This window comes from Salmo salar, chromosome 25 (assembly GCF_965601325.2).
Source record: "Salmo salar chromosome 25, fSalSal1, whole genome shotgun sequence".
In the NCBI taxonomy this organism is placed as follows: domain Eukaryota; kingdom Metazoa; phylum Chordata; class Actinopteri; order Salmoniformes; family Salmonidae; genus Salmo; species Salmo salar.
The window spans coordinates 16,586,035-16,613,612 of record NC_138315.1 but is presented as its reverse complement, the minus strand read 5'-3'; the positions used below and the strand labels follow the sequence as shown (position 1 = coordinate 16,613,612).

The 27,578-nt window shown below is 42.9% G+C and overlaps 2 protein-coding genes across 4 annotated transcripts in view; one reads left to right on the top strand and one right to left on the bottom strand.

Annotated features, from left to right (window-relative positions):
- Positions 1-1,263: 1,263 nt before the first annotated feature.
- On the top strand, positions 1,264-6,366 carry prkra (protein kinase, interferon-inducible double stranded RNA dependent activator). The gene is made up of 8 exons (XM_014173320.3): positions 1,264-1,480; positions 1,767-1,942; positions 2,102-2,183; positions 2,301-2,376; positions 3,767-3,884; positions 4,048-4,142; positions 4,242-4,404; positions 4,523-6,366. Exons 1-8 carry the CDS (start codon positions 1,422-1,424, stop codon positions 4,678-4,680), a joined length of 927 nt encoding a protein of 308 aa, XP_014028795.1. The 5' UTR covers positions 1,264-1,421; the 3' UTR covers positions 4,681-6,366.
- Positions 6,367-6,756: 390 nt separating this feature from the next.
- The window catches only part of osbpl6 (oxysterol binding protein-like 6), a 59,094-nt gene continuing 38,272 nt past the window's right edge, over positions 6,757-27,578 (bottom strand). The window contains exons 5-23 of one of the 3 annotated variants that reach the window (XM_014173319.3): positions 27,252-27,365; positions 25,440-25,694; positions 24,737-24,878; positions 23,219-23,322; positions 22,435-22,527; positions 20,068-20,248; positions 18,577-18,710; positions 17,423-17,530; positions 16,765-16,896; positions 15,620-15,707; positions 14,961-15,214; positions 14,019-14,156; positions 12,289-12,352; positions 12,107-12,185; positions 11,305-11,449; positions 10,933-11,077; positions 10,586-10,712; positions 10,096-10,218; positions 6,757-9,870 (exon numbers count right to left, since the gene is read on the bottom strand). In XM_014173319.3, coding sequence (XP_014028794.2) covers positions 9,762-9,870; positions 10,096-10,218; positions 10,586-10,712; positions 10,933-11,077; positions 11,305-11,449; positions 12,107-12,185; positions 12,289-12,352; positions 14,019-14,156; positions 14,961-15,214; positions 15,620-15,707; positions 16,765-16,896; positions 17,423-17,530; positions 18,577-18,710; positions 20,068-20,248; positions 22,435-22,527; positions 23,219-23,322; positions 24,737-24,878; positions 25,440-25,694; positions 27,252-27,365 — 2,535 coding nt within the window. In that variant the 3' untranslated portion in view covers positions 6,757-9,761. The remainder of the gene's footprint in view (positions 9,871-10,095; positions 10,219-10,585; positions 10,713-10,932; positions 11,078-11,304; positions 11,450-12,106; positions 12,186-12,288; positions 12,353-14,018; positions 14,157-14,960; positions 15,215-15,619; positions 15,708-16,764; positions 16,897-17,422; positions 17,531-18,576; positions 18,711-20,067; positions 20,249-22,434; positions 22,528-23,218; positions 23,323-24,736; positions 24,879-25,439; positions 25,695-27,251; positions 27,366-27,578) is intronic. The other 2 variants (XM_045707791.2, XM_045707794.2) reach the window with 2 other exon arrangements.

Sequence of the window (27,578 nt, the reverse complement as noted above, 5' to 3'; positions counted from 1 at the left end):
AATGCAAATAGCCATTTGATTAGCTGTTCAGGAGTCTTATGGCTTGGGGGCAGAAGCTGTTAAGAAGCCTTTTGGACCTAGACTTGGTGCTCCGGTACCGCTTGCCGTGCGGTAGCAGAGAGAACAGTCTATGACTAGGCCTTCCTCTGACACGCCTGGTATAGAGGTCCTGGATGGGAGGAAGCTTGGCCCCAGTGATGTACTGGACCGTATGCACTACCCTCTGTAGCGCCTTGCGGTCGGAGGCCAAGCAGTTACCATACCATGCAGTGATGCAACCAGTCAGGATGATCTCGATGGTGCAGCTGTAGAACGTTTTGAGGGTCTGAGGACCCATGCCAAATCTTTTCAGTCTCCTGAGGGGGAATAGGCTTTGTCATGCCCTCTTCACAACTGTGTTGGTGTGTTTGGACCATGACCATCTCTGACCTCCTCCCTGTAGGCTGTCTCATCGTTGTCGGTGATCAGGCCTACCACTGTTGTATCATCGGCAAACTTAATGATGGTGTTGGAGTCGTGCCTGGCCTTGAGTGAACAGGAAGTACAGGGGGGGCTGAGCACGCACCCCTGAGGGGCCCCCGTGTTTAGGATCAGCGTGGCAGATGTGTTGTTACCTACCCTTACAGGAGTGGAGTAAAAGGCCAGCAACACCCCGTATTATTCAGAACCCCATGAAATGACACCATATATACATTCTACTGCCCCTACTGAGTATTCCCGTACAATACTTTTACTGCGGCACATAGAATAATTTTTGCTCTATAACGCTTCGAACACACCGACAGCGTCAAAATAGTATGCAGCATCATCTGGATATGTATGCAACACAACATTCACCTTCTGCTACCATTTCTGTCAAGCCGTTTACGCATACAGTTTGACATACATTCGATAAATCCAATTTATCTACCACACCAAACACACTGCAACTGCCTCTGCAACACAATGCTGCAAGGTAAACACAGTGTTTCATTGGAAACGCATGTAATTCTGGTGTACCAAAATGCAATAATGCTGTTGGTGTGTTCGAAGCGTAAGCCAATATGTATTTCATATGCAATGATTTGCATTGGGCACATTTTGTTTAACCTTGGAACATATTTTAAAACCCATATTTAATGCAAATATCACTTAAATATTAACAAATATAAATAATTGTTCATGTTTGGATAATTATTTATCAGATATCATGAATAAAATACAGGTTATTGACACGTTTATACTATTACGTGAGGGACTTTTATTTGGAAAATTTCCGAAATTCCGTAACCCGAAAGTACTTGTTTAATGTTGCTGACGAGACGCTGATTCAAATCGGCAACCCCCCATCCAGCTAATTTCGCCGGTTTCTGCAGCAGATAAATTACATTTGTACAACAATATATTAACTTTACGCACGAAATTGTTTACTAACGTTAGCCATGTCTCAAGACGGATTTCAACCTACACTAATAAGGACCACGCACAATAACAACACGAGGTCTGTCATGCTACTAGCTAGCTCTAGCTAGCCAACGATACATTCGATTTGTTTCCATCCAAGCATTTGATGCTCGTTAACTAGCCAGCCAGCTAGCATTATTCTCACTATCAAATATATTTAAAACTAACCCCTTTAGCAGGCTAGCAACATTTTAGCAAAAATTGTTATCAGGGCTTCATTCAGTACCATCATTTGTCAGTCAATAATACCAACAAAAAAACAGCTATTTCTATTTAATCAAATGCAGTGACACTAATAACTGTTAATCATGCTTTCTACGCAGCATGAGTATAAAACAAACTCAGGCACCGTGCCCTGGTAAAACGCCAATACAAATTCTGCATGAATACGGAACCAAAATTGGTAACCTTCCCGTGTACGTGATGGAAAAGGCTGAAGGGGAGGCACACCAACCCAGTTTCATCTTTAACGTGACAATAGGCGATGTGTCCTGCACAGGTGAGCCATCTTGTGAAGTATGTAAATTATAGGCTCTACTTAGCTAGAGGATTATGGGGGATTGATATTAACAACATGGGCTTCAAAGTTATATCCCCATGTTCGCCTCATCCTCAGTACTTTCTATGATACCTTGAGTGTCATTCTGTTATATCCCAGGTCAAGGATCCAGCAAAAAAGCTGCCAAACACCAGGCCGCTGAGTCTGCCCTGAACCTTCTGGAAATAGATGCTGGGACACCGTGAGTGAACATGTACAATTTCTAAAATGAGCATTTATGACAACAAGTTGCGTTTGCAACCATTCTAGTCAGGTAACATTATTATTAACTTTTTACGTCTGATATCCCCTCCTGCAGCCTTCACATAAAGACGGAGAGTAACGGCATCCCAGCAGAGCCCAACGATCAACCCAACTCAGTGGGAATTCTGCAGGTGTCTTTGTTATTGCCCTTCAATGACCTTAGATTGTGTTTTTGTAAAACAATAGGGCGGTGTACTGTTGCAGGGCTGTAATCATAGTAACACATTTATGTTGGCATTGAGCATCTTCAAGGTGACATAAGAAAAGTCCATATGATTATGAATAGATGGGTTGTTTTCATGTCTTTCCTAATATGTACACCATATATACAAAAGTATGTGGACATCCCTTCAAATTAGTGGATTCGGCTATTTCAGCCACATCCGTTGCTGACAGGTGTATAAAATCAAGCACACAGCCATGCAATCTCCATAGAGAAACAATTGCAGTAGAATGGCCTTACTGAAGAGCTTGGTGACTTTCAACGTGGCATCGTCATAGGATGCCACCTTTCCAACAAGTCAGTTTGTCAAATTTCTTCCCAGCTAGAGCTGCACCGGTCAAATGTAAGTGCTGTTATTGTGAAGTGGACACATCTAGGAGAAACAACTTTTCAGCTGCGAAGTGGTAGGCCACACAAGCTCACAGAATGGGACCGCCAAGTGCTAAAGCGGGTAGCGTGTTAAAATTGTTTGTCCTCAGTTGAAAACTGCCTCTGGAAGCAACGTCAGCACAAAAACTGTTTGCCGGGAGCTTCATGAAATGGGTTTCCATGGCTGAACAGCCGCTCACAAGCCTAAGTTCACCATGCACAGTGCCAAGTGTCGGCTGGAGTGGTGTATTGCTCGCTGCCATTGGACTCTGGAGCAGTGGAAACACGTTCTCTAGAGTGATGAATCACGCTTCACCATCTGGCAGTCCGACTGACAAATCTGGGTTTGGCGGATGCCAGGAGAATGCTACCTGCCCAAATGCACAGTGCCAACTGTAAAGTTTGGTGGAAGTGGAATAATGGACTGGGGCTGTTACGGGAAGTCTTAACGCTACAGCATACAATGACATTCTAGACGATTCTGTGCTTCCAACATTTTGGCAACAGTTTCAGGAAGGCCCTTTCCTGTTTCAGCATGACAATGCCCTCATGCACAAAGTGAGGTCCATACACAAATGGTTTGTCGAGATCGGTGTGGAAGAACTTGGCTGGCCTGCACAGAGCCCTGACCTCAACCCCATCGAACACCTTTGGGATGAATTGAAACCCTGACTGTGAGCTTGGCCTAATCACCCAACGTCAGTGCCCGACCTCACTAATGCTCTTGTGGCTGAATGGAAGCAAGTCCCTGAAGCAACGTTCCAACATCTAGTGGAAAGCCTTCCCAGAAGAATAGAGGCTGTTATAGTAGCAAAGGGGGGACCAACTCCATATTAATGCCCATGATTTTGGAATGAAATGTTCGACGAGCAGTTGTCCACATACTTTTGGTCATGTAGTGTATGTTTCCTATGGATTCCTCCCAAAAGGAGCTGGCACTGCAGCGGGGATGGCGCCTCCCTGAATACACTGTTCTCATGGAGGCGGGCCCACCTCACAAGAGAGAGTTCACTGTTACCTGCAGAATGGAGTCACTGACAGAGACGGGTAGGGTGGCTCCACGGTTGTTCTTTCTGAATGCTTTATCGTTTTAAAAGCAGAAAGTGTTTAAATACTTTTACCAATGCAAAAACACAATGCGTATGTTCTTTCAAATGCAAAGTGTTCAGTTTAGTCAGTTATAAGTATGTCATCCACGTGTATCCGATAGCAATGGGAAATTCCAAGAAGGTGGCCAAAAAGGCAGCTGCGGAGAAGATGGTGGCTAAACTTCAAAATCTGTCTGGCTGTCCTGAAATCACATGGGTATGTAGGATGTTTCTTCTCATTTGGCCTCCTTGGTAAAACATATTTAGGGTGTTTAGAATGAATGTAATGAGTGATCTTTTGACCAACTCTTTCCAGACCCCGAAACCCAGTGTCCGTCTGGAGAACTTGCGTAACTCCTCAGCAGAGAAGATGTCTCTCCTGAGAAGGAACCCACTCAGCATTCCCAACACCGACTATATCCAGATGATGCTGGAGCTGTCCAATGAGCAGGGCTTCGAAGTCACATACTTTGACATTGGTAAGGAGCTATTTCTTCCTTTTACTGATCATAGATGTTAACTTTGTGTTTTCAAGAATAGCTAAACGGGGGCATATTCCAAGTGTATTGTAGAGTGTGTTTGTGATGTGTTTGGTAGATGAGCTGACTGTGAACGGGCAGTACCAGTGCCTGGCAGAGCTGTCCACCTCACCTGTCACCGTATGCCACGGCACGGGCATCTCCTGCGGCAACGCACACAATGACGCCGCGCACAGCGCGCTTCAGTACATCAAGATCATGGCTTCTATCAAATGAACGATCCTAGTAAACGTCACAACTGTTTGACCTGCAATACATATTTAAGGAATTGAGGAGGAGAAAAAAAACATTTAATCACAACTGAAACGTGTAGCTATCTTCCATCTACCATTGTTTTCACTCTTTACCCGTGTTTACTCCATATGAAATTGGTGGATATTGAAGGCAGTATCAATAGGAATCATGCGATTCAGACAAAACAATCCAGTTGTTTTTGTAACAGAGGCAGTCAACACCGTTCATCACCTATGGTTTCTGTCAGATATTGAAGTTACTTTGAGAAGATCAGCGCAAAAAAACAAATCTAATCCCATGGGGGTTATGTACCGTAGAAAAACAGGGACAAGGGAATAGAATGGACACTAGTCTTGAATGGCTTTGCTGCCAAAATGTCGACATATCGAAAGTAGTCTCCAATTTATCCCCTTGTCCTTGTTTTTTTATAAGCCAGTTTGAGGACATGCAGTCATTTATTGAATGATACACAATTTAAAACTGTATTGCACTGAACAAAATTAGTGATGGAAACTGGTTTGGACTCGTTTACCTTTAAGGTTATGAGAAAATAATGAATTTAACATAATCTTATAGGTTCCCAAAATAATGAAGCCGATTGAAAAGGGTCTATTGGATAAACAATGTAGGAACAAACACTATACATTAATTTCACATTTTGTATTTGGTTTGATCTTCTAAATGATCTCTGCTTTATTTAATTGGTTATTTCTCTGCCAAATCAAGATTCAATTACATGACGGAAATAATTTTCCATAGCAATATTAACCCCTATTTTCTAATCGGCTTATTAAAAAGAGTCCATAATCACTTTGTTTGATTTTAGAGTAAAGGTTTTGAGCTTTGGTTGGTTTAAGACCATATTACTGTTTTATTCAGTCATAGGGAGAAGGACTGGTGTTTTTCAACTACCACCACATGTATTTACAAAGAACACTACTATTAAGCAGGTTTTTGTTTACAGTGACTTTATCTCCCAACAATTATCATTATAAACAACTGATCAATTAGAAAGTTACATTTAGCTTGTTTAGGTGATATTGTGCTGGATATTAAACCACATGTCTAGATTATGAACACATTTCTTTTTGTAAAATGTATCTTTTTTAAGTTAATGGTAGCAAGATGGCATTCTCGGAAACATCTGGACAACTCCTGACTTAGACTTCAAGACCAAGACTGCCATTATCGTCTCTTCATTCTACAAATGAGCAAGAGCCAATAATTGCAATCTTGGTAGCTTTGATGTTGATGACTAAGCAGGTAGTTGCCCTGTTGTGTATGGTGACGTCATCTTGCTCAGTCTGCCTGTAATGTTGTAGCTAGCCTAGTTATGTCAGCTGTATATGAAAGTCATGCTGCTGTGTGTGTGTGTGTGTTTTGAAGATTTTGAGTTTGTGTCGGCCTTCACACAGTCTTGAGAAATGTTATCGGCCGACTACGGAGGATTTTTACAACCCGAATTCCACCCTGTCCTGAGTTACTGTCACAGAGCCGAGACTGGGCGGTTTAATCACATTTTCCTTTCCTTTTAACAAGGTGTATTGTAAATCGTCTCGATGTTTTGGCGGACTCATCCCAAGCGCGTGCTGTATACCTGACCATATTAATACATATTTATTACATGTGAAGTGTGACAGACATGTTAAATAAATCCACCTGACATTGGCCTCATCCTACATTTATTTGACCTTTGATCCTTTTCCCCCCCCCTGACCTCCAATTTTAAACCAGTGCTGTAGAATGACCTATATAAACATGATTGTAGGGGAGATGGTAATAATTCAGTACTCTAGTCTCTTGGTCTGGGTCAACATGGTACCGGCAGTGCTGACAGGAAAAACAACTAAATAGGGGAGTCACAAAATATCTCAACCCGGTGCAAGAATTCCTTCACTTGTCTTTGATTCACTGACAAAGGCCCACACTGCCATCTACTGTGCAGGAGTACGATGGTGTTAATACACTGACTATTAGGTACTTACCATGACACTACTATACCTAATGCATGGCTGGATTTGGTAAATAGTGATAAACAGTTTGTGTCACAGACGCCACTGAGTTTTCTGTATTTTTATTAGAACAAGCACTATGTAGCAGCAGTGTACAGTGTTCATGGAAAGATATGTACTTAGACAATTGCACTTTAGAAGGTACCCATTAGAAAATAGATAGAACTCAGCTGACACAGTGCGTAGTGGTACAAGTCAGTCCAAAATTCAAAAGAAAAAGCCCAATTGAGAAAATAAAATATTTTGTAAGGCATTTGCAACATTCATTGGCAGGCTATGTCATTTAAACATGCAGATATAAACATTGTAACCGATTAATTACTCAGGTCTAACTGTTCTACTCTGATGAAACAAGTCTCTTTTTTACAGGTCTCTCTGAAAACAAATGTATTAATCTAGAACTAAAACTTTACAAAGTACATTATCCTCAAATGTCCTTATGGACAAGGTACTGTGTTAAAGTGGATGGTGTAGTCTTTTCATCCATCTAATCCAAAAGGGATAGGAATATTCCGCTGTTTACATGTAGTGCACTGCCAATAACAGTGATCACAAATGAGTGGGAGTGACTGCACAGAAAATAAGGAATTTCTAGATTATTTATGGGCAATGTCAATTGAGTGTGACCACAGTCTCCCATTCTCCCTCCCTCTTAACAAGATTTCAGACGACTACATTCCCTCCTTGGTGGAATGTGACACATTCAGAACATTTTCATTCCCTGACCGTCGTTATTCAGTACATAATACTCTGTGGGGAAAGTAGTTTTATTCGATTTTAAATGGTTTTCTTATCTGGCTTGTATGGGGTTTCTTATCAGTATTGTGTGAGAGGCATTAATAAAAATGTATTAAGGCACAGCAAGTGGAATTGACACTGACAAACAATTGATTTCTGAATACATAGCTACAATATGGTACTATCTATAATTTTTGGATCTAATCTGCAGTACTGCACAGGATAGTGCACACAATAATAGTTCTCTTTACAATTGAACATTTAAATTCTACATATTTCTAACATAAAACCACTTTTCCTGTTTCAATTTCAGGCTTCATTCTGGACAAAACGATTCAAAGAACAAATAAATATAATCCCAATGTAAAAATGTTGTTCACTCTACAGATTCTGCGGTAATGTAACAAATGTAACCATTGTGTATTGACTTCTACACACAGTGATAGAGGGAGGGGAACATCAAATATACATTAAAGCTGAAATGTTTGGCAGTAAAAGATCTAAACTGTTTAAATTGTATTGGTGTAAAGGATAATATACCAGTAAACTCTAGGAACTGGACACATGTTTAAAGGATATTCAAATATAATAGCATTAGCTGTATCGTAACTACCTAATTAAAACCACAGAACTTGAACGAGTTTATTTTTATTTATTAAAATGTTGGTCTTTGGCTTTAACATCCACATTCTGCCATTTGCAAAAGCAGAAAGTTCTGAACATTCTAAAACAACGTAATAAAAGTTGTTTGACTTACTCAAGCCCTTGGCCTCTACATAACAGATTTCCACATACATATGAATTCATGTAAAGTATTTTCAAAGAACTGACAGTAGGTGGCTCTAGTGTTTCATAAAGCACTAATTGTATAAGTGGGGTAGTCAGTCTGGTGTAGTTGTGACGGTCTAATGGTCATGAGTCATGTGGTTCCCAGTAGAGGACACATTGACCTCTATACTGCCACAGGAGGACTCCACTTTCACTATGACATTTCAGTTAGTGGCTTGGTCGGAAAATAACGCGAGACCGGACTCACGTGAAACGGAAATATATTTGACGAGCCCACTGGCTCCCTCACTATATATGGACAGAATCACAGATGAGTCGTGTAACCATGTATCCAGATAAGTGACCAGGTTTTAAATTGATTCCTCAGAAGGGTATGGCACAAGGCCAAACGTTCTGGGTAGGAATCTCTTCAGATCATCATGAGACATCCTGAGTGTTAGTATTACACATGTCCTTTCAGTTATACTACAGGCTAAACTGCAAACAGCAAAAAACACAGAAATTGTAGTACAGGAAATTAAAGAACATTACAATTATATTTATAATTACTTTTTAAAACTTTTCTTTTAACTTAAACTATTAAAACTAGTTTGAATGTGAGCTGTATAAGGGAAAGAATTGTCTTTACATGTGGTTTGCAATAACAGTTGTGGTAAGTGACATGAAGGGTCAAAAAGGAAGTTGTTTCTCAGGTCAGTGCTCACGCATCAGCAGTTGGGCCAGTCTTGTAATGATGGTCCTCTTCCAGGCAAACTGGAACTAAAAGTCTCCGCTCAAGGGGCTTGTCTTTTGGAGTTGCTGAGGAAATCTCTCAGTATACAGCAACGTCCATCAATACCAGTGACTAAAACAAATTAATTGCAACAAAAAAAGTGTCCCAAGAGAGAACAATACAGCTATGACACAGATTCAACTAATACAAAAGGCTGATCCAAAAATAAGAGCAATCTTGCCAATACTGTATAATAGTTACATTTTCACTAAATTCTATGAGTTGAAGATATTTTGCAAAAATATCTGACTTTTTTCAATTTTATTTTTGTTATAGTCTATATAGCATATGCCAATGAAAGCTGCACTCTAAACATGCATGATACATACAGTAAAAGGTAATCAAAAGCCTAATCCAAACACTAGTCTAAATCAAACTGCTTTCAGAACTCAAGTGGGTTTCACTAAAAGCTTTCAAATGTGTGGTGTGGATAGGCGACTTTTTAAGGCAAGGACATCCTCTGAAGTCAAAACAGCTTAGGATAGATCTACGTGGTAAGATTGTTGCCCTGACAACCCAGCCTCTGCAGCAAGCTCAATGAGGGGGATCCAAGAGGATACTTGGATGGGTGACTGGTTGGCTGCAGTGCCAAACAGGGTGACGGTTGGTCCAACTCATCTCTCATCTCTGAAGTCTTTTGTATCCTTCCACACTGTCATCTTGTCAATGAGACGTTCATTTGAAAACCGTATTGTGCATAGGAAAAAGCCTCTGTCAGCGATGATGATATGGTCTGTATAGCGATCCATATGCTACCATAGATTAGGGTTTTCCATGTTGATGAAGCCGGGGGATTTGCGAAGCTCCCAGTAGGTGTTGTTAGTGACCCAGCGCTCCCTATGATTGGCATCAACCACTTTCCTGGGAGTAAAGAGACGGGCAATCAATGAAATCGTCAGGGAGTTAAATGTCATGAATGGAATGGATAATGACAACTCAGCCACACAAGTGTAGGAGGAACAGCCAGATGTATTGCTGTCGATCTTGGGGATACATTCCCCAATCTACCCCTCGTTCTTCCCCCACTAAGCTAGCCAGGCTTATACTTTACATCATTGTAAATGACCTTCTAGCCTCTGTACTTACTTGAAGAAGCGTGGCTCGTGCTTTATGTCATTCTCCTCTTGCCACTTCCTTCTGGTGCGTTGCAGGTCTTCGATACGCTGCTTCTCTGAGGCAGCCATTTCCACATTGCCCTCCTCCAGGTGCCTAATGTAGAGAAACAACATCACTATGACTCAAATACACTGTGAAGTGTCCCTCAGCAGAGAAATACACAAAGCTTATCAACATATTTACCCGTGCAAATACTATTTGACTGATGTCTTATTTCTGATTTCAAAACTCGTTTTTAAGCCCTTTTTATAGCTTCACAAATCAATTCTGAAAATGTATATCAGAGTACAACTAAAGCTGCAATGGTTCACTAGTCCAGTAGTCAGATCTGCATGATAATGCTACTGTACCACGTTCTCTCAGCAGGTGGCAGCAGTAGCACACAGTGCATTTCTCATACTGTCTGGGCATTACAACAACCTTCACAGTAGCTGGAAGTGTGACGGCTTTCTGACTCTACCTTTGATCGGGTCTGAAGCGGGCATCTGTGGGTGGTAGTAGATCTTGCATCTCAGGGCAAAGCTCATTGAGCTCAATGGCAAACCTGGTGAAGCCATAATACAGCTCGTAATCTGTGGGCATGGAGCCTGAGGGAAGAACACAAGAATCCGTTTCAAGTCCTTTTTTTTAAATTGTCTGGACTATTGACACCATTGTCAACACTTTCTTTGTTCCCATATCATGGTCTCATGTACTAGTAGCATATGTTCTACTCTAATGCTGTTATCTGCTCAATGCAAGGAGATATCCAATCAAAAAAACAGTTCAAAGCATCCTGCTTAGCGACAGTATGATTAACGTGGTTACCTGTCCTCCAGATGCATTTGGCAGAGGGCGGGACTCCACAGTAAAGGCCCTCATGCCATTTTCCGAACAGCCGATGCACTACCTTCCCCTCTTGGTCCATCACGATCCCTTGAACCTCATTCACATTAGAACTCCAGTAATTTCCCTGCAAGTAAAATGGTAACAGTAACATTGTGACCGTAAGATAAATAGCATTCATCCCCCACCTGAAAGGTAACAAATAGACAATAATTACATTTCCAAACGAAAGAGACAGCTATGGTGACGTGATAAACGCTTCACAGGGATGGTGATTTCTCAGCACATAATTGTCTTTGGACTTCATAGTGTTTGTACGGGTCATATCCACAGCTGAGTTCACCGATGTCTTACCTTGACGAAAGTGAGTTTGCAGATACAGGCACTGCTTTTGGTGTTCCTAATGGTGATCTCCCCGTAGTGTTCGATCCACCTTCTGCCGCTTAGGATGTTGTGCACGCAGGTGGTGACTTTGTTCCATTCATAGTGGTCACCAAAGCTGAACGACACAACAGCGATTAGTGTGAAAAGCCTGAAACACTCTCAGGATATCTACAGTAATCACAGACAATGATAGTTATTAAGTCGGTCTGTGTCTTTGAGATGCTTACTGGGCAACATAATCACAAGTCTCATAAACAAAACAGCGGCGGCTTGTGGGTACCTGTGCAATCTCATTTTCTGTCGAGGCAGAGACGCTTGCAATCTCCTATAATCTATGTGCTTATTCAGCAGCCCCCCCCCCCTTCCTGCTCCTCTGTCTTTCTGATTCATTTCTCACAGGTTGGAAAATAGAGCACAGCTCATCTCACTCCTCCCTAACCCAGTCAGGGGAACTTCAGTAGGGCGTACAGTAGCTCCTTAAAGCTTCCCAGGACCCAGCATAGAGCCCACTCCACAGGGTGACGTGATGGCTGTGGCAAGGGGAGGCTGGCAGAGGCCTGATGGCTCTAAGTAGGTAAGGCCACTGTTATGGAGTTATTTAGGTAGCTCCTATAACGAATGACAGTGGGGACCAAACTGGGCCCGCGGAGACGTTTAGCTTGGTCCGCCAGAAGGTCCATTCCAAAGGAACATCTAAAGGATGTTACACAGAGAGGGACTGTGTGTGTGTGTGTTTGTGTGTAGCTGAAGAATAGGGCCAAAGCTGGATTACCTTGGTAGCATAACATTGACTGTGCCAATGGGTAGGATTTCCATGGATTTCCCCCAGAATTTGTTTTTCCATCTGACATCTGAGAAGAAAATTGGCAGAATTAGCCGTCAAGAAAAAGACAACCCATGACCTCATAGAGGAAGTGCACACTGTGTGTGACTGTAATTCAACAGATAACCTACCTTGCCAGAAGGTGAACTTGTTGGAATCAGCGTGACAAGCTGAGATTGGTGGATGGTGGCTCACCTTCAAGAGATAATCAAACGTCACACGTCTTATCAGTGGCAATATTGCTAGATTGTTGCCTCGTAGAGGAATTTATTTTAGGTCAAGATACAAGAAGGTGAGTCATTATATTGTGACTATCATGCAGACTGGGTACCTGGTAACAGCTGACACCAGCACTTAGGCTAAGTGCAGACTAGGTTCAGTCAGACCAAGTGGAAAGAAATAGAGTTACCATCATACCTTCAAAGGCCCTGCCAGCCGACTGGGACACACAGTCTTTAACACGCCGAAAGCCACCAGACCTGACAGGTCTGTCAGTCTGAAGCACGGTGCAATACAATACTGCAACCTGCAGCTCATGTTACTATTAAATTGATCTTAAAGACTCCAGTACATGGAAGAGAACTGGCACATTTGACCTAGTCTTGGAAAACCCAGACCTAGGGAACATTGGTACATTGTGGGAGGCTTGTCTTTCTAGAGCAGGGGTGTCAAACATACGGCCCGCGAGTCCAATAAATCCAGGGGGGGTGGGGGGGTTGAGTAAAACAAATATATACACCAAGTGTACAAAACATTAAGAACACCTGCTCTTTCCATGACATAGACTGACCATGTGAATCCAGGTGAAAGCTAGGATCCCTTATTGATGTCACATGTTGAATCCACTTAAATCAGTGTAGATGAAGGGGAGGAGACAGGTTAAAGAAGGATTTTTAAGCCTTGAGACAATTGAGACATGGATTGTGTATGTGTACCATTCAGAGTGTGAATGGGCAAGACAAAAAAATATTTAAGTGCCTTTGAACAGGGGTATAGTAGTAGGTGCCAGGCGCACTGGTTTGTGTCAAGAACTGCAACGCTGCTGGGTTTTTCACACTCAACAGTTTCCTGTGTGTATCAAGAATGGTCCACCACCTAAAGGACATCCAGCCAACTTGACACAACTTTGGGAAGCATTGGAGTCAACATGGGCCAGCATCCCTGTGGAACGCTTTCGATAACTTGTAGAGTCCATGCCCCGATGAATTGAGGCTGATCTGATGGCAAAAGGGGGTACAACCCAATATTATATATATATTATAATGTTTTTTCTCAATAAGTAGGCCGTACAGTAGGGTGTACAGTAGGCCGTACAGTAGGATGTACAGTAGGCCGTACAGTAGGCCGTACAGTAGGATGTACAGTAGGATGTACAGTAGGCCGTACAGTAGGCCGTACAGTAGGATGTACAGTAGGATGTACAGTAGGCCGTACAGTAGGGTGTACAGTAGGGTGTACAGTAGGGTGTACAGTAGGGTGTACAGTAGGATGTACAGTAGGGTGTACAGTAGGATGTACAGTAGGGTGTACAGTAGGGTGTACAGTAGGATGTACAGTAGGATGTACAGTAGGCCGTACAGTAGGGTGTACAGTAGGGTGTACAGTAGGATGTACAGTAGGGTGTACAGTAGGGTGTACAGTAGGATGTACAGTAGGGTGTACAGTAGGATGTACAGTAGGGTGTACAGTAGGGTGTACAGTAGGATGTACAGTAGGCGATAGATGGAAGAAAAAAAAAGACGCGTTAGACAGGATTACCAACACATTATGTAAAAGGAAAAACTGATCCCAGATCTACTACTGAGACGCTTGATACATCCGGCCCGCGCAACACTGTAATGAATGTGTTCCGAGTACCTACCTGCTCAGCGATAAAACACATGCCCTTGTCCTCACGGATACATTCATACGTCTCTCCCAGTAAAGGGTTGAATGGCTTGCTTCCCGCTCTGTAGTACGTGGAGGAGTATCCTGAGATGACGAACGCTGCCATAATGGCCTGTAGCAGAGAAACGGCAACACAATGAACGCTAACAACATAAAACATACACAACGCTTTCCATCAATACTGCCAGTGGCGTTACACTGAAACACAACTTCTCTTTGTTTGATAAAAGTTACGAATGAATCATTTGTGCATAAAATACTGCATGATAAAATGATCTAAACGCCATTTAAAACCCTGGTACATACTGGTTTACAACCTCCCAGTAAAATATCATTATTGTCATACTTGTCTTACAAGTGCAACGTTAGTATTCACACACCGTCCTGTTATGGTAACAAAGACAGGAGAATGACAGATGTGAGATTGAACAAGGTCGACAGCTGCAGCGGAGCGTGATGTCTCTGGAAGAGGCCAGGGCTGTTGTTCAGACTGTTTACTTTGGGCATGGCACTGTCAACGCCACGCCAGCGCACATGCCATGGACTGGACTCACCCAGTATGGGTCAGTGATGGTAGAGACCGTGAATGTATATAGTTGCTTGTGCTGATAAACTCCATCTTAACCTGAAGAGGTTTTCCATCATCTAATGAGCCTCTCCGGTATGTCTTCTGGGGTCTGTTAGCTGGTTTAGTGGGTCACATCATCACTAAGAGTTCCAGTAATGTAAGATTAGGTCATACCTTGTGGTGGTAGAGAATGCAGAGTTATACTTGTGGCTTTTCTAAGTGCATCCACACAGTTATAGGACTCAGAGAGGTGAGCGTTTGGGCCGTACCATGCATTGGTTCTGAGGGGTGAGCATTTCAGTTGTACCACGCGTTGGTACTCAGAGGGGTGGGTGTTTGGGGCCGTACCATGCGTTCGTAGGGGTCCTCCGTATCGGCAGCTCTGTCCAATAGCTCAGTGTACTCCAGCTCCTCACACATGTGCTGCAGGGTGTTGAGGGGCTCGTTGAGTTCCACGGGCATGGACACCTTGGACAGGTCCTTCCCTATGTTGTTCCTCAGGATGTTCCACAGGTTGATGTTGCTGCAGTCCGGCGAGGGGGCAGGGAGGGACGGGCGCCGCCCGTTACGGAAGGCACTTCCAGCCAGGTCTCCGTTCAGCACTGGAAAAAAAATAGGAAAGTACAATACTGTCATGGAGCATCCTCGAGGACTCACGACTGTCTGAACCAGGCTTCGTCAAATCCTAGTCCTTGCATCTCATAATAGCCACAGGTAGTTCTTGACTGAAACATAGTCAAAGGATGAATGGCTAGAATAGAAGATAGAGTGCCTGTGCAGAGGAGAGGGAGGCCCTGCTTCACTTTCCCCTGACAGCTTTCATAAACCCTGAGTGCCGCTCTTGGCACACTGTGAGCCCTGCAAGGTCAATCCCTGCCTCACTGATAAATGACCTGGCCATCACAGTGGGAGAGGTGGTGGTGGGGGCAGGGGGTTCACCACCACCTCTATTACATTAGCCCCCCTGCTCTAATGGAAGGAGAGGCCGCCGCAGAGAGGGGACCTACTTTGTCTGGAGACGTTATCGGTCACGCTGGCATTGTCCTCTGAAATGTTATCGCTCACATCGCTGACGTATGACTCATCGTCTGAGGCCTAGAGGGAGCGGGGGACAAAAGAGCCACTGAGTCAGTACAGTACACACACCCAGAGAGCCTAGTCAAACACACACACACACACACACACACACACACACACACACACACACACACACACACACACACACACACACACACACACACACACACACACACACACACACACACACACACACACACACACACACACACACACACACACACACACTACAGTTTGCCAGTGGCTAGCAAACTGCAGTCAGCGCTGGCTTTCTCTCTCTCGCTCTGCAGTAATCAAAAGATGAGACACTGCAGCATTTCCATGCACTTTATATATAGTAACATACAATGAAGTCATTGACGGTGCCAGAGAATAGCAGATTGTGGCTGGCGGTAATGGCCTCTATTGCAGTACAGTCGGCTGCTGGAAGAGCTTTTTTGGCCAACAGCACTCTGCTGGTTTGAATAGGGCCTGGCACCTGAGGCAGAGGATTTGGCCTTAGACTAGTGATGGGATATCCTTGGTGAGGAATCCTTCAGTGGGACTCTCGCTAGCAGCACTGGGTTTGCATACCTGGGGAGCAGCAAGCCAGTCCTGCTGGCTTTTATGAGGCCATATTGACTGGGACTTGGTATTCATGGCAGTGAGTGAGAATGGCCATCTTTGTGGCTTAGGAACGGACACAAACCATCAGTCTAGAGGATGAACCATGTCAAATCCATAAAGAAGGGCTTATCATTGAAAACCTGGAGTTGGTGGGAAATCCCGGGGGATGGTGGCATGAGAAATGCTGCCGTGCTTTAGGACATGACTGGACCCAGTTGAAGGATTTAAGCAGCAGGATAATAGAATGGAGACTGGAGAGCCCCCCCTCCAGTGTGGCTTTGTTTGACTTTCCGTTGTGTTATCTCTGTCCCTCACACTCTTCTCATGAATCGCTGACGAACTACAGCTCCACTCGGCCATCGGCCATGCTTTATCTGAGCTCCCAGCTCTTTGACATGTTTTCACCCTCCCCCTTCAATCTGCTCCCCGTGGTCCTGCTGCCTTCCCCCTCTCAACGCCCCACTCTCACCTCGTTCTCCGACGAGCTGGCAGACAGAAGCACTTCCTGGGCGTCGAAGAACTCGGACACAGACTCTGACATGGACAGCCTGCTCTCATTGGACGTCTGTTGTGTCAAAGGGATTCCCATCTGCTCACCAGCCTGTAAGAAAACACAGTGAAACACAATTAACTTATTTGAAGTTAATTGGGAGAGGGAAATTACATAGAACTGCAATGTGTAATGGGAGTCTTTATTCTTCCTATATTTCTGAAAGGACTGAGGTCACAATGTTTTCTGATTAGTCATTTTCCCATTTACCTTGACGTCAGGGTCAGCATAACTTAATGATCAGTAAGCTCACCTGCCAAGATATACTGGAAGCACCATCCTTCTTTAAGGACAGGAATCAATAGTGTAATTGGCAAATGCAGTAAGCAGAGATTACACAATGTTTTCCAGTTAACTAAGGCTACATGGCCAGCTCTATAATGCCTGTGTATCACCACAGAGGGGGAAAAACAGCACACAAGATCACGCTATTCTCCCTGACCTCACCCGGCAGCTATCGGATGGCTGCTATCAGCACATTCAGCACTGCAATGGCAGGTTTTCTACAAGTCAGGGACATTGGTTTTGGGGAATAGAAAAACTTCAGACAAGTTTATCCAGTTGAAGATGTAGCTACCTCGTCAGAACTGGGAATGATGTTCACACTGACTGTTTGTTCAGACAGGACCGACTCAGAGTGGATGCGGCCCAGTCGGGTTTTAAGCTCGGCGTTTTGGGACAGGGCCTGAAAGAAATAATGATCAATCACTAATCTGTCAGTTAGATGAGAGAATACAGAGTGGAATGGAGAACTAAACAGATAAGCGTTAAAACTGGATCTATGTCGTGCAGCTCTACATTCATTAACACAGACAAATCGGAGGCTTATACTGTATGTACTGGCACACTATGGACATATTTTGTGACAATGAGATACAGTTATAATGTTGCCTATAGTTTGACAGATTTTACTGCTGTAGTTATGGTCTGTATTGGTCTAAACTGTAATATATCTCCAATCAAACCTACCTAACAGGTCCCTAAGGAAAGTATAGTACATCAGCTACCCTGACTACCCTTAGCTGCAGTAAAGGGCATGTTGAGTTGACATCCCGACAACCCTCTCTGTAGCCATACCATGACTCTATCTTGCAGGCACCCACAGACTGCACACACACACTACATGCCAGGGCCTGATACCCTCAACCTGCACTATTATGAAAACTCCCAATTAAGAACCAAAACAGTAGATAAACGGTTGACACATTTCACAAGAATAATTTGACATGTCAACACAAAGCGCGCTCCAATGAAATCATTGGCAACCCTAAGGAGTCAACTTAATAGACTTGAGACGCACAGTTAATAACTTTCCAATTATTTTTGAAAAAAGATAGCAGTTTTTTAACTAAGCTGTCCTCTTTTTCATCTCCACGTTTCACTTCTCAGAAGGAGATTGCAATGAATCAGCAATGGCTGCTCTGCTTTCCATGATGAGTTATTAGCTTAGTCTCACTATGTGACAACATAAAAATGGATCCATTCTCATAGAAACAGAAAACAAAGCAGTGTGTCTAGTAAAACAAACGATGAAAGCCATACCATTCTTTCAAAACCCCTCATCTCTCCATCCATTACATTAAGAAATGTTATGTGCTGCACTGAATATTTGAGGTGATGCAGTGAGTTTTGACAAAAACAACAATATTAACAATTTATAATGGCAGTTCCCAGTGCAGGGGAATTCTGGGTACTGTAGTACATTTCTTATAGAACACCTGCATGTTTCACCTGTGACAGAGACTTCCTGAGGGTGATGAGCTGGACAGACTGCCCTGATGATTGATCCTGGTCTGATAAAACAGTTTTGATCTTCTCCTTCTCTATGGCCACTGTGTTGAACGCAGACTTTAGCAGAGAGTGGACTGCAAAGAAAGGAACCAGAAATCCCTTTAAACACACCCTCTAGTTACAACTCTTCAGTATCGCTTTCACTTTATTTTAGTGGTATGGATAGTGTAAAGCCACGTGAAGTGTAAATAAATCTGTTGGTTGGTGTCAAATGTATTCCAATAGTCTACCACAGGGGTTCTTAAACTTTTTCAGTCTATGACCCAAATTAGAAATTCTGTGTTTTCCTGGGTCCCAAGCTTATGAAAACATGCAACTATATGTAAATATGGGTACATTACATAGCCCTTATGCCTAAAACAAATGCATTATAGACAAAAACAAATAACAATGAAATACCCATATAATTAGCTATTAATGTTTGTTCCCATTAAAAACACACACTGCTTCCTGCTGTTGATGGGCAACCCAGAACTGTGTGAGTGTTTGCCTCAAAAAGCATCTTGCTTCAATCAGTTTATTCCAGTTCAGAATAAAAATGATTACTTGTATTTTAACAGCATCAATTCCAACCTTGTTTTCAACAATAATTTCTACAGTAATATGTACAGCAGACCTGATAATTTTTCGGGTTGCACTATCAGTAGCTAGCTAGCTACTAGCTGTGTAGAAGGTGATTGTTTGAAAGAGAAACTCACATCCGCTACGATGGGATATTATTTCTGCTTATCATCAACACCTGTAATAAAATGACAACAATGCCTTGCTAGCTGACGTACTCTTCCACTGTCCCGAAGCATTCTGCCCTGTTTTTCAAGAGGGCCCTGGGTTTACCGTCATGCTGTTTGGTCAGGACGTGTTGTTTTTAATTTGTTCGTTTTGAGACACTCATTGACAAGCACTTCCCCGCACAAAACACATTGTGGGCGCGCCTAGTTATTTCTCAAAGTTTGTATGAAACCAAGAGAGAGAGACTCGTCGCTGTATTCGCGTTTCATGACAATTGAGTTCAGTCAGAACTTGTGGCTAGCTTGAGTCAATAGGATGAACGAGGAGCCAGTGGCTCACAGCGCATCGTCTGCTGCTGAACGACAGAGCCGCAGTGTGTGGGCCGCGGAGGGATCTTCAAAAAAACTGCAGAAGAAAGATCCGGTAAACCACGAAGCACATCTCCCTCCCACTCGCGCAGTGGCCAAACTGTGCAGACAACAGTTGCTAAGCAGAGAGCGCAGTTGCACTTGGCCAAATCAATGAGTCATTCATGAAATAATTATTAATTTACTCTGACACGTCGCGACCCACCATTAACAGGTCCAAAGTGGGTCGCGACCCATACTTAAAGACAGTCTGGTCTAACATGACCTTTCTATTCAGTGCAGCAGCCTGTACGTGTGTCTGCGTCTGTCTGTCGGTGTATATGTATGTGTGTACCTTTCTGAGCGACGAGGCAGAAGTCCTCCTGTAATTTGATGTAGTCGCCACCACACTCTATGTTGTCAGGAGCCAGGCGAGAGGCAGGGTTCTGGATGTCCACCAGCTCAGCACTCAGGTTGGGGTTTGAGGAGTGGAGGCGGACTGGAGACATGCTGGCACTCACAGGGAGAGATGGGACCTGAGAGGGAGGAGGGAAGTGGGGAACTGTAAGTACCACCTGGAAGACTTACAGTGCCTTCAGAAAGTATTCAGCCCCCTTTACTTTTCCCACATTTTGTTGTGTTACAGTCTGAATAAAAAATGGATTACACTGAGATTGTGTCACTGATCTATACACAATACCCTATAATGTCCAAGTGGTTTGTAGATAATTTTTTGTATTAATAAAAGATTAAAAGATGAAATGTCTTGAGTCAATAAGTATTCAACCCCTTTGTTATGCAAGCCTAAATAAGTTCAGGAGTAACAAAGTCACATAATAAGTTACATGGCCTCATTCCGTGTTCAATAATAGCGGTTAACGTGATTTAGAATAACTACCCCATCTCTGTACCCCACACATACAATTATCTGTAAGGTCCCTCAAAGACCAGGGAAGTTTTTCAATGCCTGGCAAAGACGTGCACCGATTGGCAGATAAAAAAGCAGATGCTGAATATCCCTTTTGAGCATGGTGAAGTTATTATGGTGAAGTTGGATGGTGAAGTTGGATGGTGTGTCAATACACCCTGTCACTACAAAGATACAGGCGTCCTTCCTAACTCAGTTGCCAGAGAGGAAGGAAACTGCTCAGGGATTTCCCCATGAGGCCAATGGTGATATTAAAAACAGTTACAGAGGTTAATGGTTGTGATAGGAGAAAACTGAGGATGGATCAACAACACTGTAGTTACTCCACAATATTAACCTAAATGACCTAAATGAGTGAAAAGAAGCCTGTACAGAATAAAAAATATTCCAAAACATGCATTCTGTTTGGAACAAGTCATTGAAGTAATACTGCAAAAAATGTGCCAAATACATTTTTGTCCTGAATACAAAGCGTTATGTTTGGGGCAAATCCAACACAACACATCACTGAGTACCAGTCTTCATATTTTCAACCATGGTGGTGGCTACATCAAGTTATGGGTAATGCTTGTCATTGACAAGGACTAGGGAGTTTTTTAGGATAAAAATAAATGGAATACAGCTACAAGCACAGGGAAAATCCCAGAGGAAAACCTGGTTGTCTGCTTTCCAACATATACTGTAAGACAAATTCACCTTTCAGCAGGACAATAACCTAAAACACAAGGCCAGATGGGTGATAATTGTTTTTATTTCATCCATTTTGAATTCAGTCTGTAACACAACAAAATGTGGAATAAGTCAACGGGTATGAATACTTTCTGAAGGCACTGTAGGTGGTGCGAATATAGGCCAAGTTATGTGTCTAGAGGACTGAATGGGTCCAGATTAAGCTCAAGTTCTGGCTCCTTATATAACACCCTTCTGCTGTCTCTTCAGCTAAATATTTGAGCATACAGACTGATAGTAAATAATAGATGGATATGCACACTTGTATGTTTGTTTACATCCCTCTATAAATCATACCAAGTCTGCCAAGTCATTGGAGACAGTGAAGCACAGTTGAATCAGAGGCTTTGTTCCAGCCAATGTTCTTTTCATGTTCCTCAGCTATAAATAAACCATAAAACAAGGAAAAAGCCTTTCCCCTTGTTTCTCCTGGACTGATGACTCACTCATTCATTAACACTACGTATCCCAGAGGGCTGCTGGTGAGGAAACGGTTGGTTCTGGGCTACATAATCTACCAGAACACCCGTAGTGATAAGAACTCAGTATCATGAAGGAAAAGGCTTTTAAACTGTCCGTTGTTGCAATCGGCCATTAGAACAGTTTAAAAAATTGAGCGTTATATTAGTCAATATAAGAAAAAAGTAATTGTACAGACCAAAACAGGGTATGTGGTTCAGGCTTTGTATTATGAGGACATTGAATCCTGAGCAGATAGCCTAACATGTTCTCTGTGTCCTGACCTATAATTGCATGACCCATGTTGGTAGGCGATAATGCAGTGGGGCTAACTGGATACATCCCGAATGGCACCCTATTAGTGGTGCCCTACGGGTAGTAGTGCATTTGGGACGTACCCATAGAAAAAACCGTCAACATAATGATGTGCCTGTGCTTCCTCCTGCAGACGGCTGCACAATGAGGGCGTTCGGACACAGAAAGACTGCCTTGAACATGTCTGAGGCATTTTGTATGGAGGCTACTAAACCAGAAACAATTCCAAAGAGCTATGTGTGCGTGAGACAGAAAAAGAGAGAGACTGGATATCTAAGAAATAAGAGGTACCTGAAGCTGCAATTTTGCATCTTTGCCGACACTTTTTGTTCTCCATCTTCTGTTCATGCGCTTGTCTTTCTTTGACATGTCTACACAATTGCTCTACATAACAAACACGGATCAGAATGTGTGAGAGGTGGTTAATAAGACAAGCAAAGGTTGCATCATCACTAAGAGAGAAGCAATGATGCCAGATAACATAGCAGCAATGATGCCAGATAACATAGCAGCAATGATGCCAGATAACATAGCAGCAATGACAGTTAACCGACACACACATTGTTAGCTATGAAACTGATGATGGGATCGTCTCCACAAAATTGAGTAAAAAAAAACGTTATCTTAAAGAAAAATACTTTCTCTTAATGAAATGTAACGATTCAAAGCAAATGGCAAACATTCAAACGTTGATGTATGCTCTTAATCAAATGCAATTTGTTACACATTGATTGGAAAGCAACAACAGCAACAATGAATTATGTGAGTCTATTAGAGTGTGTTGATGTACAGTGACAGAGATGAAGGCTGTGTTGGAAACGGATTGGGCCTCACGCAGCCTGACCATGAGGCCCAGAGATACACACCTCCATCCATTAGAGTAACAGCCCCCCATACCCCCCACCACACTCAGACACTGCTGTACTAAGATTAAACTCTCCCTACTCTTGCTATGTGTGTGTGTGTGTGTGTGTGTGTGTGTGTGTGTGTGTGTGTGTGTGTGTGTGTGTGTGTGTGTGTGTGTGTGTGTGTGTGTGTGTGTGCGTGCGTGTGTGCGTGTGCCTGTGCGTGTTACCTGCATGTCAGTGAAATTAGGAGCTGACTGGGTCCTCTGTAAGATCTCCAGGCTCTGCAGTAACTTGCTCAGCTCAATCAGGCTGGACTGGCAGCGGGCGAGCTCTGGGAAGAAGCAACACAAGGCAATGTGTCACACACTCGAAGACCATGTCTGACACAATGAACTGAATGTGACTCATTGTTTTTCCATCACTGCTGTGTTTAACAAATGAGAGAACAATTATGGAAAAACAAATATCCTTATTAGTTTAAGTAACAAAGTGGAATAATATGACAGGCTGTTGCTACTAGGGTTGCAAAGTTACCGGTAATTTACTAATGTTACCGGAATCTTCAGTCATTTTGGTAATTAACAGAAAGTCTTTGGCAATCTATCATAACTTTTGTCATTTATACTTGAATAACTTATTTTTTTCAAATAATATACAGTATTAGTATTGTCCACAAGTTTCTAGTCAATAGACCATATGGTTCAAGAGAAAATAGCCCAAATAATCTAATCAACAATGGCATTATTTTCAATTACTTCTGCAACTCGTCCAATTATTGACTTTTTACACAACATAGACAACAAATACATATTGACATAGTAAAATAAATAAAAGTGTAAAAGAAAAATAAGGATATTTAATGCTGAAACCCTTATATTTAACACCAAATGGTGTTCATTAAGTTGATGGTTAATATTTATGTTTTACAGCTTTGACATTCTCTTTTTTTATTTGAAAATCGTAATTCTTTCATACATTTTACATGTTTTTAAAGCCAGAGAGAGGGCCAGAGATAATTAGACGCCTGTGATAATCTGAAGTACCCAAAAGGGCCACTAGATGTATTGTGATAGATTACATTGTAACGCGGGTCATATAAAGGGGACCAAGGTGTAGAGTGCTCATAATTTCTTTTAATGAAACACTTAACCAAAAACAACAAAATGACAGCCAACAGTTCCGTCAGGTAACTAACAAAACGGAAAACAACTACCCACAAAAACCCAGAAAGAAAAACCCCTACTTATATATGATCTCCAATCAGAGGCAACGAGGACCAGCTGCCTCCAATTGGAGATCAGCCCCAAACAACCCCAACATAGAAATAGAAAAACTAGAACTAAACATAGAAATAGAAAACATAGAAAAACACAAAACACCCCCTGTCACGCCCTGACCTACTCTACTATAGAAAATGACATCTTACTAGGGTCAGGACGTGACATACATAAAATCCTTGAAAGATAAAAAAATTCTGGTATTTAACTGAATTAACTGAATTAACTGAATTTAGCTAACTACATTTTGAATGTTTTCAGTAATATACCCTCCTTTTGCAACCCTAGTTCCTACAATCAGGAGCTATTGTCAATCAGACATGGGCATGAGGAGAATATCCCATCATATGAATAATACAGTAAATCTTTCAATGTTGGCAGGGTCAGGGAAATATATTGCTGATCCTCATCCTCCCGATATAATAGATGGATGTTTCACAGCAGTGATGGTGGGAAGAGAGCACTTACCCTCTGTACACTTGTCCATCTCCTCTGACTCCTGGAGCCATGCGGCCACTTTGCTCTGTCCGTTACTGTAGGAGGCCGGCAGGCTGCTGCTACTAGGGACTGGGGGGGACTGCCATGATGGAAGGGTGGTGGGTTTGGGCTGCTGGAGGACAGGGATAGAGACACATGGGGTTGGTTAGGAAACACACCTCAGACATACAGTATGTATACCTTCTGAATAACACACACCAGATGTGAGAGAAACGTATGTTTCCTGCTTTCTAAGAGAAATGAGTATAGTGACTGTGAAGCAAAGGACAGGAGATAGTATGTCCAAATCATCAAAGAGTTCTTATTTAGAACAGTAAAGATTTTCTGCATCATCACCACTTCAAAGCCACAGATCTTTATTGACTCAGGTCCTGTGAGAGTGCTGATCAGTAAGAGCCCATAGCACGCAGGCCGAGACCCAGCCCCAGCTGCTCTGAATACAGGTTTGTTTGATGAGTCCTAATAACCTGAGTCTGCCAGAGACTCTCCCCTCCCTGGGGGATTCAGAGCCATTAGTCTTATAATTAGCTCGGTAACTGAACAGGGTTGTTAGAACCCGTCACAAATGAAAATGTTGAGTGGCTGTATATTGAAACGTTAATAGCGTTCTATGAGGGCCACTACCACTATGTAAACCCAACCTGAGTCAGACAGACGTAAGAGTTCAGCTTACCACAGCAGAGAACAACTGTGCCGAGGTAACCGCCAGGGAAGAGAGGCCCACCTTTACATCATGTTGTCCCGCAATGGGGGTGGGGGCTGGCTGAGGGTGGGGGTGGGGGTGTGGGATGGGGGACTCGGTGGTGGCAGGGGGAGGGAACGTCCTTATGGTGGCGTCTCGGGGGGAGCGGACGATCTCGTTCTGCCGGTAGAGACGGTGGTGGCGCAGCTTGACCACCCAGGAGTCAAAGATGTCTGGAGACTTGACCTGGGAAGAGAGAAGAGAAGGGGAAAGAGGGGAAAGGAATAGAAGAGACGTGAGAAGGAGAGGAAAGGGCATAGTCTTTGAATAATGCCAATGTAGAGTGACGCCACAGTAAATCCAATCTAATGTTATTTGTCACATGCTTCGTAAACAACAGGTGTAGACCAACAGTAAAATGCTTATGTAGGCTACTGTAGCTACACTACATGACCAAAAGTATGTGGACACCTGCTCGTTGAGCATCTCATTCCAAAATCATTGGCATTAATATGGAGTTGGTCCCCCCTTTGCTACTATAACAGCCTCTATTCTTCTGGGAAGGCTTTCCACTAGATGATGGAACATTGCTGCAGGGACTTCCTTCCATTCAGCCACAAGAACATTAGTGAGGTTGGGCACTGATGTTGGGCGATTAGGCCTGGCTCACAGTCGGCGTTCCAATTCATCCCAAAGGTGTTCGATGGGGTTGAGGTCAGGGCTCTGTGCAGTCAAATTCTTCTACACCGATCTCGACAAACCATTTGTGTATGGACCTCGCTTTGTGCACGGGGGCATTGTCATGCTGAAACAGGAAAGGGCCTTTCCCAAACTGTTGCCACAAAGCTGGATGCACAGAATCATTTAGATTGTCATTGTATGCTATAGCGTTAACATTTCCCGGGCCTAGCCCGAACCATGAAAAACAGTCCCAGACCATTATTTCACTTCCACCAAACTTTACAGTTGGCACTGCATTTGGACAGGTAGCGTTCTCCTGGCATCCGCCAAACCCAGATTCGTCCTTCAGACTGCCAGATGGGGAAGCGTGATTCATCACTCCAGAGAATGTGTTTCCACTGCTCCAGAGTCCAATGGCGGCGAGCTTTACACCACTCCAGCCGACACTTGGCATTGTATATGGTGATCTTGGGCTTGTGTGCACTTACATAGTGCAGAAATTTGACAAACTGACTTGTTGGAAAGGTGGCATCCTATGACGGTGCCACATTGAAAGTCACTGAGCTCTTCAATAAGGCCATTCTACTGCCAATGTTTGTCTATGGAGATTGCATTGCTGTGTGCTCGATTTTATACACTTGTCAGCAACGGGTGTGGCTGAAATATCCGAATCCACTAATTTGAAGAGGTGTCCATATCTTTTACATATATTGATCAAAAATATAAACGCAACATGTAAAGTGTTGGTATCATGTTTCATGAGCTGAAATAAAATATCCCAGAAATGTTCCATATGTACAAAAAGGTTACTTTTCTCAAATTTTGTGCATCCCTGTTAGTGAGCATTTTATCCTTTGTCAAGATAAAGTCCTTTTGTGGCAAAAACTCATTCTGATTGGCTGGGCCTGGCTCCCCAGTAGGTGGGCCTGGCTCCCAAGTGCCCCTGCCCAGTCATGTGAAATCCATAGATTGAATTTATTTCAATTGACTGATATCCTTATATGAACTGTAACACAGCAAAATCTTTGAAATTGTTGCATTTTTGCTCAGTATAAAAATTGTTCTCTTCCTGACTTAGCCTATATCGTCCATCATTTCTATCTCAGTCACAATGAAGCTTACTTTGAGGTGGTAGATATGCTCCTCTGTGTCCAAGTCAATGCGGCGGGCCCTCTTCTTGATGGACATGACTGACAGACCCACATCAATGCAGCCATGCAGTTTGGCTTTCTGAATCTTAGAAAAGAGAGTTTAACAGAAGTCAACGTGTGTCATGTAAGCAGGTGTGATAACTCATTGTTGCTGTATAAATAAATGGAATCTTAAGGTGAAGAAAAAGAAAAGAGCATCACGATGGAAAGCTACAGACCTACTTGTCTCTAAAATCTTATTCAAAAGTAATCATCATGTGATTCAGCACTATTACGCAACATCATGCATTGAGGCTAG